The following is a 12,658-nucleotide window of genomic DNA, read 5'->3' as shown; positions in this document are numbered from 1 at the left end:
ATTCTAACTTCAAAAACTCATCCATATCAAAATTCATCTAAAAACCCATTTTTCAAATCTATCTCTAAAACCATTTATCTTGTTGTTTTAGAACAAATTAAGCTTTCCTTAAGCTTAATTAACACCCAAAGAATCAAAACCCTCTTTAAAATTCCAGAAATTAACCATAAAAATCAAACTTACCTTTGTAGCCAAAGCCAACGTGAAGAAGAGGAAAACAAGGAGAAGAAGAGAAAATGAACTCTTGAACAATTTTGCCTTCCTATCCTCTTCCACGTGGGTTATAAACCCATCCAAATTTAATTATTTTCCTTATAAATGACCATTTTGTCCTTTAATTCATTTCATATTTATTAACAATTATTTTTAAACTATTTAATTATTCTACTTTAATCACCAAATTCTGAATTTTTACAATTTAGTCACTAACCCGTTATTTGGGATATTACACTGGCGACCTACCCATTTGACGTGCATGGATGGCGATCTACCCATTGGACGTGCATGGCTCATGCAAAACACCACACATGTCGCTCAGATGCCATGGCGACCTCCTAGCTCGCCCGGATGCCATGACGACATACGACTCCACTGTAGATTTCATCCTATCTCAACAAATAATATGACCAAAACATTATCTCGTGAATTAAATAATTTGAGAATATTATCTCGTGGATTTTACCAATTTCACTAGTGAGATTAAATATTAATATTAATTAATTTATAAATATATAGCGGTAAATAGTGAAAAGTTTCTAGAAAACACTAATGTCTTCCGCAGGTTGGTGTTGGAGAGCCTTTATTTCATTTCTTCCACTGAAGAGCGATGGGAACTCTTCACTGTCTATTCATAAAGCAAAGCATTGCTCTGCTTCCAAACGTTTCCCTCCACAACCCTTCTCTGTTCCAAAGCCATCATTATTCACTAACAACAAGGGAACACATAGCTCACATCTTGAGAAGAAGACCCATATACAGTAGTTTCAGGTAATTACTTCATCAGATATCACGAGACCTTCTCTCGTATAAACAAGTTAAAGGTTTTGTTGGGATTCTCTTAATTGTCTTGGCTATCGAGTTCTACTGTGATCATTTATCTTTTATTGCTTGTTTTCTATGATAACTCTTGATTCTTTGATACAGAGTTTCACATGGCGACGACTATTCCTTGTGGAAACGCTCTGGTGACTTGGTATCGTCCTCAGTTTATGTCAAGCTGGAATACCAAAAAGTTGCGGATGCCTCAAGCGCGGTGAGAATTTCTCCTTGGAGGTTTAAGAATCGGTTGACTTGTATATGCTAAGTTCTTTTAGTAAATGTCTCTTAGAAAATAGAACTGCTGCAAAACAATGCTAACTAACAAATGATAATAAATGAAAATAGAATGATATATTGTGCCGTGATATAAACTTTAGAAGTAATTTAGTCCGTAATCCCAAAAGTGGGCATTGCCTCAAGGTTGATGCAGCTTTTGCATTACTAACTATGTCTTAATTTAGTAGGCTAAATTTTTAAATCATCATTAGGTTGGTGCAGCTTTTAGGTTGTGGAAAATATGTTGGCTTTCCTTTAGAGCAGCAATTTTATGTGTTGTGTATGTTATGCAGTGTTTCAACTGAGATAGGGGCCTTATCATTTTCAAGTTCAAGCATTTTTTCTCGAAATACGACGCTGGAGTTATTCAATTCATGTTTACCTAGAACACCATGTCACCACTTGGCAAGGCATCTGATTGTCAAAGCTGCTCGGGTGAGTGTTCTCTAATTTTCCTTTTGCCTTCTAAGGATGGCTGTAGTAGCAAGTACCAACTATGGTTTTGTAACCTTCTCTGGTTCTTTTGCTCGTCTTTCTGGTATTTGTTCCCTTACTGCATGTTTTATTATTTCATACTATAACATTTGTACCTGCAGGATTATTATTCCATCCTTGGAGTATCCAAAAATGCCAGCAAATCGGACATAAAAAGCGGTGAATAAACTTCCCTGTTTGTTCTTGTCTTCAGTATTTGTACTTCATCTGCTTATTTTTCACTTGAAATGGTTTGCATATGATGGTTTGTGTTTCACATTTGGTTCTGAGGTCTACATTTTTCGAAGCCTTCCCCCATGGCATTTTCTACACTTGCATGCTTTACTGACATCGTCCTCATTGAAAGATCTAAGAACAATGCGTTTATTGTAACTTTAAGTGTCTTCCTTCATTGATATGGAGTCCAAATCTTATTCTATTACTATGCTTAGTGAGCCTTATTTACTGAAATGCGTTGGAGAATCCCCTTTGTAATATTGATTTTTTATTTATTTTTACTGATTATACCCGTTTCATGTTCAGCTTATCGAAAGCTTGCCAGGAATTATCATCCTGATGTGAACAAGTAAGTTAAAGTTCCTCTTAATTTTTGCAACTATTCACTTTATCCAGATATCTGCTGGAATATTAAACATATCATGCATGTATCAGTCCCACCCCTCTAAAAATCCATCTTATCATTTGTTTTCGTTAATTTTTGCTGCAACAGGTAAAACTCATCATCATAGTCTTCATGCCGAGACATAACGGATTCTTTCTTATATTGTGATTTGCCACCTTGAACCACAGTAATTTGCAAGAATGGTTGATTTATTGTGTATTTCACTCGCTAACTTGAAGGCTTAATTTATTATTATATTGATGTGCTTTAGTGGTTGCTAGTCATGCCTTGATTAGATAACAAGAAGGCCTGTTGAAAATTGAAATTGTAGCAATTATGAAGATTGTGGCTATTGATTAAAACTTCTCAGACATTCAAACCAACAGAATGTTGTTAAAGCAGTTTGCGGTAAAAAAAAGGAAGGAATTATTTGTTTTCTTTGAATGTTTTGCTAACATGAAATAACTTAAATGACTACACTTCTTTATTGGATTTTTTTTTTGGGCAATTGCTTAAATCTATGCTAATATTTAGTTTGCCTTCAGGGAAGCAGGAGCTGAACAGAAATTTAAAGAGATTAGTCAAGCTTATGAGGTACTAATCTGATTTCAACATCGGTGATTGGATCTGGGTGCTGGGTTGATCTTGGGATTTAATGTGTACTTTTTCGTTCAAGATACTTCTACAATAAAGAAGGAAAACACTATGGTGCAGGGCTTCTCAGATGACGAGAAGCGTTCTATATATGACAGGTATGGTGAAGATGGTCTTAAAGGTTCTACTATGGGCACAGGGGTAAGTTACCTTGATCAAAAGAATAAACCTGTGAAACTCGTCGTTTTTCATTTATATCATTCTTTATGTTAGGCACATCTCTCTTCTTACACAGTCAAATCTTTGCGGCTTATTCTTGTAGGACTTTACCAATCCATTCGATCTATTTAGCTCGTTCTTTGACATGGACATCGGAAATAGAAGTGCTAGAAATATGGCTGCAGAAGGTGAAGTTCTAATTTACAAACTTGTCTTGACTTTCAAGGAAGCTGTCTTTGGGGTAGAAAAAGAGATCGAGGTGTCCAGGCTTGACAAATGTACCTCCTGTGATGGCTCAGGTGCAAAGCCAGGGACTGAGACATATACTTGCACCACATGTGGTGGGCAAGGGCAAGTTGTCTCATCGTCGAGGACTCCCCTGGGTGTCTTCCAGCAGGTGATGACATGTTCTGCCTGTAGTGGGACTGGAGAGACATTAACTCCTTGTAACAAATGTGGCGGGGATGGCAGAGTAAGAAAATCAAAGAAGATTAACCTGAAGGTGCCTGCTGGGGTTGATTCAGGTAGTCGGCTGAGAGTCAGATCAGAGGGGAATGCCGGAAAGAGAGGGGGTGCCCCTGGTGATCTTTTCGTTGTCATCGATGTGATTCCAGACCCTGTATTGAAACGGGATGACACCAACATTCTTTATACATGCAAGATTCCATATGTTGATGCAATCTTGGGGACAACAGTGAAGGCGCCAACAGTTGATGGATCTGCCAATCTTAAAATCCCTGCCGGTGTCCAGCCCGGAACAACTTTGGTAATGGCAAAGAAAGGTGTGCCGTTGCTGAACAAAGGCAAAATGAGGGGGGACCAATTAGTGAAAGTCCAGGTTGAAATCCCAAGACAGCTAAGTGATGAAGAGAGGAAGCTTGTTGAAGAACTAGCCAACCTCAAGTAAACCAAGACTTTCAACGGTAAGAGATAAGAAGCTATATTGTGATCAGCATTTCTTATATCAAGTTTTGTTTGTAAATTGCAATTTTCCACTTCTCTAACATTGTATTGTTTAAGTTGTCTGACATGATATTTCACAACTTCATTAAGGCTATATCTGTGTAGATGGTGAGCTATATATGTCAAGACCCGATAGGTCTTACATAAATTTAATTTTTGATAAGATTGTTATGCACTTGAACTGTACCAATGGGAATTATTATAGCATGATTTTTATGTTTTTATTGTGATATTTTGTCTTCTAGAGACTTATTTTAATATTCTACATATATGTCAAGTTTCCACATGATACAGCTTTAAGCTGCTGCAATAACTTCAGTTACAATGGTACAACATTCACATAAATATGGAATCTTGAGTTTAAAATCAATTTTAGACCGAGTCCAAACTGAATGTTTGGTGGATGAGAAGTTGAGCCCCTTCAACCAGCCTCTTTACAACTTCTTCAGCAGGAATAATTTCCTTGATGAGCCCTACACTTTGGCCTGCATACATCACCATGCTTTCAATGTCACCTGTTGTTGTTGGATTCGGAACTGTACCGGAAAACCGTCGAATGTCTTTTTCCTATTGAACATCATCATCAAATTATCATTCCAGTCAGATTTATCTAGTAATTGAAAGCAGAACCCCTCTAAATTGGAGTTAACTAATCAAGAAACAGTTCTATTGTTGAAAATGTGATCATTCAGCATCATCTCAATAATCTGTAGTATGAGATTCTCACCACGCCGTGTATTATTGACCGGCCGATGACAAGCTGATTAGATTCATTTTCTTCAGCAGGAAGGGATTTCCAATCACAGAAGAAGGGTGTTTGCAGGACACGGTGTGGTGCTCCAGGCCACCTTGCTCTGCCAAAAACATCTGTATACTCAGTTTTATCAAGTTCGATCAGTTTCTGCTTGTACGTGGCGTGAGCATAACTTTCATGAGTTGAGAGAAACCTGCAAAAACTCGATACATTAGGAAAAAACACACATCAGAGACTTCACATATGCTTCAGGCCTTCAACCCTATGTTAAAGATTCAATCTAAATCAAGAAACCATCAACTCAACCCAGTCCATTGGTTAGGACTTAAGCATGATAGCATAACTTCTTAACTTTAGATTATTTCACAACTCTTAAGTGGAGTCCAAAGGAATTTGACACACAAAAGAAGCAAAACACGAAATATTCAATGAAACAGAGACGAGATAACTTCACATGCATCATGCAAATGTCCTAACCTTGTACCCATGCAAATGCCTTTAGCACCAAGAGCCAAAGCAGCAACATAGCCGCGAGCATCTACAATGGCACCAGCAGCAATAATAGGAATATCGTGATCACCAACAAGATCAACTACTCGTGGCAGCAAGGAAATTAGAGCATCCTGGAAATAATAAAACATCACAAGGAATGTGAATTTGATATATTTCAGTGGTCATTTTTACAAGTGTTATGACTGAGAAACACAATAATTACGGAAATGTAGTTAAGGATCAAATCTTACCAATTTCAAAGTAAAATTGTATCGTGTACAGGGTAATTATTACTATGCTAGCAAGATGATAAACTCAAGATATCCTCATACCTGTCCAATTACATGCCCTCCTGCTTCACGGCCTTGGACGATGATTGCATCTACTCCCACGTTAATTGCTTTTTTCGCTTCCTCAAAACTCCCAACCTTTAATGGAGTCACATTTAGCTCCAGATAGTCCAAGAGAAAGCAGAGTACAAATAGAATCATATCCATCCGGTATAGAAATCGACACCAACATGAGCCCCCAAAATTAGTGTTCTTAATTTCTTATGCTTTCCTCACAAATAAATGCATATTATTGCTCCAATACAGAACTTTCGCATGTCATTCTTGCATACCATTACAAGATAAGTGCTAGTTAACTACTGACAAAAAGATGAAAACTAATGGTATTTCTTTCATCAAACGAGCATAAACGCAGTAGTTTATCCCATAAGAAAACATTATCAGTGAACTAAAAATGCAATATGAACATAAAAGATCATGAAGACATTCAATGAATCACCTTAATTAGGTCAAGTCACTCTATTACATGGTAATTTCAAACTTCAATGGTGTGGCATAGAGTACTGGGAATGCTTCTCAGTTTTCCCTACCACCATCCCCTTCCCATGTAACTTCCCATCTATATATATATATATATATATATATATATCAAATTAAGGCCCATACACTTAACAAAGCAATAGTATCATATAGGTGATAGAATGTTCTGTTTTTTTTTTGCCTGTTTCTGGTTGATTTAGAATTCCACAATTCAAACACACAACGCATATTTATCTATGAAATAAGAGAGAGATAAATGATACTCACTTGGGGAACAACATTGACCCCAGCATTATGAGCTTCTATTACAAGCTCCTTTGAGCATTCACCCCAATACAATTGCAAAACTGCTACCTTTTCTTCTAGTATAGCCTTTATATTTTCCTTGTGAGGAAATGCCAGAACGACACCAACCCCAAAGGGGTTGTCGGTTAACTTTCTAGTCTTCCTTATAAGCTCCTTTACGTATTCAGGCGACTCCTGGTAAACCAAAGCATGGGAAAATCAGTTGTGTATTGATATTTAAAGAGTTAGAACCTAGAAAGTAACAAGCAGGCCCATTTTTGTATCTGGGATACCAAAAAAATAAAAAAAATAAGAAATCATATTTGAAGTCCTTCCCTGAACTGAAAAATCTATTTGGGAGTTGGGAATATAAAAATAAACCCAAACAGGACATTACTTTATCTACTCGGGCCAAATAATCATTACTGGTTAGGAATTACAAATCTTGAACCCTGTAACTTGATGACTATATTGGCTTAACCAAGAAAACAATAAAAAGTTTCTCCTTAAACATTCATTAGCTGCCTTCATTTAACAATGTTTCTCAGGCTAATACAAACCATAAGTTTCAGGGTTTGATACTGGACTTTAGTATCCAATCAAGCGTTCTAAAGTAGTAGTATTTACCAAGCAAGATCAAACTATGAGCATATAGGAGTAGAATTGAATACCCAATCAGGAGCTCTGAGAAAGCCAAGGCCACCAGCGTTAGCAACAGCAGCAACAAGCTCCGGACAAGCAATATCAGGTCCCAATGGTGCTTGAACTATTCCGTACTCAAAACCCAGAATCCCTTTCCACCCCATCTCTCTATTCTAAGAAAGTATATGTACATATAAAAGTATTTATACGGGCCAAAGTATGAATGCAGCCTGCTTTAGTCAGGAGACACAAAATTGAATTTTGATACTAGTAATTTTGTTGTTTTCTAACATTAGTTTCAATATTTCTAGGGAATCAAACAACAATGGTGATGAGAGAAACGTAAGCAAAGACGTGTGAGGGAAAACTTTTATCTTTAATTGACCTTTGACGCACTTCCGTCAAACCTAATCATTACTTTATAAGGTGATTAGAATATTATTCAATCAACAAACATATCTTTTAAAACCGATTTTATTTAAGGATTTATACAAAGTTACTTGAAGACACAAAGTTCTAGTTTTATTTTAGATAAAATAATCTCAGTGATCAAAAATCTCAGATAATATACGATTTTGATCAATTTTTTTTGGATTTGCGAAAATGACCAACAAAATCGCAATGCGATCTCTAATTCGCATTGCGATCTCCACTATCGCAAATTCGCGTTGCGATTTTCCAGTTCGCGTTGCGATTTTCCATTTCGCGTTGCGATTTTCCAGTTCGCGTTGCGATAGTCTACAGTTGCCGTTGCGATTTTCCAAATTCGTTGCGATTTTCCATTTCACGTTGCGATTTTTCATTTCACGTTGCGATTTTTCAGTTCGCGTTGCGATAGTCTACAGTTCTCGTTGCGATTTTCCAAATTCGTTGTGATAGTCTACAGTTGTCGTTGCAATTTTCCAAAATCGCAACGCGATTTTCAACTATCGCAACGCGAAATGCAACGCGAATTTGCGATAGTGGAGATCGCAATGCGAATTAGAGATCGCATTGCGATTTTGTTGGTCATTTTCGTAAATCCAAAAAAAGTTGGTCAAAATCGTATATTATCTGGGATTTTTGGTCACTGAAATTATTTTCTCTTTATTTTATTGGTAAACAGTTTATTTCATTTTTTATCTTTATTGATTAACGACAATATCAATTTTAATGTTAGTTATCATCTGTTGGTTTTTTTTATTATCATTTTATTTTCTTTTGTTTTTTTAATAAGTTTATCTATATGACACATTTTTCTCTGTCTTTATGGCATGTTTTCTTCTACCTTTTGACACGTTTTTTGGTCATTTGACTCTTGTTTTCATTTATCTTTTTTTAAGGGTTGATTAGACATCGTCACAATTGATTAAGATGACGCTTATATGATATATTGTTTATCTTCCTTGCTTTAGATCCTCAGATTGGATTTGGATACTCGTTATGCATTCGTGGATAGCTTTTCAAGTCGCTCGAGTTTGATTTGTAATTTTTCAGTGATATTTCAATAGTTTAATCTCCTTTTGTGGTTTGTTCGTCAATACGATCAGATCTGCTTGTATTTATATTTTTGTTCGAGTTTTCTTGATTATATTTTAATTTTTCTTTATATGGTTCTAACGTGATCTTGAGTTGCTAGTTTTGTTTCAATTATTATAGAAATTTGTTATGTTTAATTTACGATTATGATTGGAATTTAGGATATTTCCTATTTTGAATAAAATTAGTGATTTATTAGAAAAAGAAAAAAAGGGGTTTTTTGATTTATACCGATTGTTAGTGTATCTTTAAGATAATTTTGCAGGTTATAATGGCATAAAGGAGGTTTAACTAATTACTCCTCACCAACTTGTCTTTGGAGAACAAGACGCATCACTCTGCCAAAAATACTTTTTCAACCATTTGATTAAGTGGGTTTTGGTGACATCTAATACATCCAATTTTAAGGTACCTTTATATGAGTATTAACCGAAGATATCATTATTCTTCTTAAATATCGATATTAGAAATAGTCAAAAAATTTAAATATTTTTAGTATTGATGTCATACAACAACAAAACCCTATTCTCATATGTAATAGGGTAAGGGGAAGGTAGGGTAGTAGGCTGTCCCCAACGCCAGGTTGAGAGCAGCTTCCGTGGAAAGACCTCTGACAGTTAAAAAAAATTAAAAATAAACATAAAATACAATACATGTATAAATAAATAAATAAATATATAGTTGAAGAGTCTTCATATGATGTCTTCATATGTGCGTGTGTAATGGGAAGTAATCCATGCAAATAAATCCTTGCATAAAAATCTCTGCATATAGACAGAAACGTAAGTCCCGACTAAATTTAAAAAGAGAAAACATGAAGAGAATGATACACAGAAGTCATCATTAGCAAATTACGAGAGGGAATAAAGTCAAAAGGGTTAAAAACTAAATTAAGGCAATATTACTCCCTACCCTAGTTCTAAGCCTGCATAAATTCTAATGACAGAAACATATAAAAAGTAGAGGTAATGGAAAATACTACAAAGGCAATTAAAAAGAAGACAGAGATGCTACACCCTATGGTCGTGACCCACACTACTCGGTTACCCTGGTCTTAAGTCTCCATATTTTCCTATCAGAGGTCATGTCCTCGGTAAGGGCTAAATCATTCAAATCAGATATCAAGCAGTCTATTCACTTCCTCCTTGGTCGTCCTCTCCTTTTGGTACCGTCGGTTGTAATCGACTCTACCCTCCTGACCGCATCCGACGGTTGTCGCCTAAGAACATGCCCAAACCACCGTAGTCTTCCATCCCTCAATTTTTCGGATACAGGCACCACCCCAAGGACATCCTAATTGCAGAGTTTGGTGTCATGTCCCACAGAGTCCTACCACATGTCCATCGAAACATTCTCATTTCAGTGGCCTTCATCCTCCTTACATGATCCTTCTTGATTGCTCAACATTCTGATCCATACAACAGTGTTGGTCTTATTTCAATTCTATAAAATGTTCCCTTAAGTTTTAGCGGCACCTTCTTGTCACACAAAAATCCAGTAGCAGCCCTCCACTTTAGCCATCCCGCCTTTATACGGTATGTAACGTCATTTTTTAAGATACTATTAATATTATGTTCCAACTTCAGTGGGAACCAAAACGATGAAGATGTAGAAGTATGCATCGAATGACACGTTCTCCCCTCAAAGGATTGTTTTAAGTACCTAGGGTCTATGATACATAAAGATGGGGGTGTAGATGATAACGTTACACACCGTATAAAGGCGTGATGGCTAAAGTGGAAGGTTGTTACTGGAGTTTTGTGTGACAAGAAGGTGCCACTAAAAATTAAGAGAAAATTTTATAGAATGACAATAAGACCAGCGTTGTTGTATGGATCAGAATGTTGGGCAATTAAGAAGGATCACGTAAGGAGGATAGAGGCCGCAGAAATGAGAATACTTCGATGGGCATGTGGTAAGACTCTGTGGGACATGACACCAAACTCTGCAATTAGGATGTCATTGGGGGGTGGTGCTTGTATCCAAAAAATTGAAGGAGGGAAGACTACGATGGTTTGGATATGTCCTTAGACGACAACCGTCAGATGCGGTTAGGAGGGTAGAGTCGATTACAGTCGACGGTGCCAGAAGGAGATGACGACCAATGAGGAAGTGGGTAGACTGTTTGAGATCTGATTTGAAGGATTTAGCCCTTACCGAGGACATGACCTCTGAAAGGAAAGTATGGAGACTTAAGACTAGGGTAGCTGAGTAGTGTGGGACACAACCATTTGGTGTAGCATCATATGTCTTCTTTTTAATGCCTTTGTAGTAATTTCCATGACTTCTACTTTTTATACGTTTCTATCATTGGAATATATGAAGGCTTAGAACTAGGGTAGCGGAGTAGTATTGCCTTAGTTTAGGTTTTAACCCATTTGACTTTATTCCTTCTCGTACCTTGCTATCTTTGACTACGGTATATCCTTCTCTTCATGTTTCCTCTTTTTAAATTTAACCGTGACTTACATTTCTGTTTATATACAGAGATTTTTACGCATGGATTTATTTGCAGGGATTACTTCCCATTACAGACGCGCATATGAAGACTGTATATGAAGATTGTTCAACTATGTATTTATTTATTTATTTATACATGCATCGTATTTTATCTTTATTTTTAATTTTCTGACTGCTGGAGGTCTTCCACGGAAGCTGCTCTCAACCTGGCGTTAGGGGCAGCCTACTACCCTACCTTCTCCTTACCCCATTGCATATGGGAATAGGGTTTGGTTATTGTTGTTATCCAAAAATCATCATTTATATTTTGCAAATGAATAATATTTATATTATTTTTGTACAATTACATAGATTTATCTTTGTTCATCTGGTATTGATATTGTTCATCCAATATCAATATCAAAGTCTAAAAATATGCTTTCACACAGAAAATATCCTCAAACTCACCTCAAATATTTATTTTAAGGTCTTTATTGATTATTAACACCAAATTAACATTCACAACAATCATTAAACATTCAACTTCTACATGCTTTTTCACCCCATACAAGTAAACAAAACTCATGTAAATGACATATAAGTAGTATGTTACTTTAGTTCCTAACAATTCAAAAACATCTTTATCTTACCCAAGAGTTAATCTTTCATATTCCCAAATTCCCACCCAAAAAGCATGACATTTATCTCTTGTCATCCCTATTCAAAACCTGAACCGATGCATGAGAAGCTAGTCTTTAAATTAAATTAGATCTATTTTTTGTTTGCTTTAATAACCAAAATGACCTCGTACTCTTTAGGCCTAGACCATATACGACCTTGTTTCAGTTTCAGCAAAGACCAAACACCAGGCGACAGGTGGTGTTGGGTATGAGTAGGGATGGGCATAGATCAGGTTCCAGTGAACTCGACCCGACCCGAAAATTTTATATCTTCCATTCGAAATCCAATCCAATCCATTCCAGGTTTAAGGTAATTTCACATCACATGAAACCTGGCCCGACTCCGCCCCGAAATAATATAAAAGTACTAATTTTATTCAATAAAATAGGGACTTAATTGAAAAAATACTATAAAGATTGATATTATTGTAATTAAAGTATACTTATATTATTTTTTCGAGTCGGGTCAGATCATATATTTTTACTCTAAATTCGAACTCGACCAGATCCTACTTGAACCTATCATCTAAAGTACTTGATTTGTACTAACCCGAACCCGAGATTTTATTTTTTAAAAACTGACTAAATTGAATCAGGTCGTAACGAAACTCTTTGGGTTCGATTATTGTGCCCATCCCGAGGTTCGAGGGACCTAGTATTAGAAGATGTATTGTTTTTTTTCTTGTAACCAACAATGAGTTGTTTTAAACTCATGTGTTAAAGTAGGCTTAAATGCGATATTGTCTCCTAAATTATGTACTTTGTATCGAGTTATTTTTAAAGTATTTTTCGGAACGTTTTACCCTCTAAAATTTAAATCGTTACATTTGTA

The 12,658-nt window shown here is 36.2% G+C and overlaps 2 protein-coding genes across 4 annotated transcripts; one reads left to right on the top strand and one right to left on the bottom strand.

Annotated features, from left to right (window-relative positions):
- Positions 1–1,092: 1,092 nt before the first annotated feature.
- Positions 1,093–4,173, top strand: LOC120120399 (chaperone protein dnaJ A7A, chloroplastic-like). The gene is made up of 7 exons (XM_039140059.1): positions 1,093–1,252; positions 1,608–1,749; positions 1,911–1,968; positions 2,332–2,374; positions 2,956–3,004; positions 3,125–3,205; positions 3,327–4,173. The coding sequence occupies exons 1-7, from the start codon at positions 1,152–1,154 to the stop codon at positions 4,128–4,130; spliced, it is 1,278 nt and encodes a 425-aa protein (XP_038995990.1). The 5' UTR covers positions 1,093–1,151; the 3' UTR covers positions 4,131–4,173.
- A 300-nt stretch (positions 4,174–4,473) lies between these two features.
- Positions 4,474–7,454, bottom strand: LOC120120326 (NADH:quinone reductase-like). Of its 3 annotated transcripts, none has more exons than XM_039139978.1 (6): positions 7,219–7,436; positions 6,530–6,742; positions 5,765–5,860; positions 5,418–5,563; positions 4,914–5,142; positions 4,482–4,753 (listed from the first exon to the last, which is right to left on the bottom strand). In XM_039139978.1, the coding sequence occupies exons 1-6, from the start codon at positions 7,351–7,353 to the stop codon at positions 4,559–4,561; spliced, it is 1,014 nt and encodes a 337-aa protein (XP_038995909.1). In that variant the 5' UTR covers positions 7,354–7,436; the 3' UTR covers positions 4,482–4,558. The 3 variants fall into 3 exon arrangements, with proteins under 3 accessions (XP_038995911.1, XP_038995909.1, XP_038995910.1); XM_039139979.1 differs by having other exon boundaries at positions 4,483–4,753; positions 4,914–5,133; positions 7,219–7,435; XM_039139980.1 differs by lacking the exon at positions 5,765–5,860 and having other exon boundaries at positions 4,474–4,753; positions 7,219–7,454.
- Positions 7,455–12,658: the final 5,204 nt, after the last annotated feature.

Source organism: Hibiscus syriacus, unplaced genomic scaffold, assembly GCF_006381635.1.
Source record: "Hibiscus syriacus cultivar Baekdansim isolate YM2019G1 unplaced genomic scaffold, ASM638163v2 tig00110338_pilon, whole genome shotgun sequence".
NCBI classification, from domain to species: Eukaryota; Viridiplantae; Streptophyta; class Magnoliopsida; order Malvales; family Malvaceae; genus Hibiscus; species Hibiscus syriacus.
This window is presented reverse-complemented; position numbering and strand designations above follow the sequence as displayed.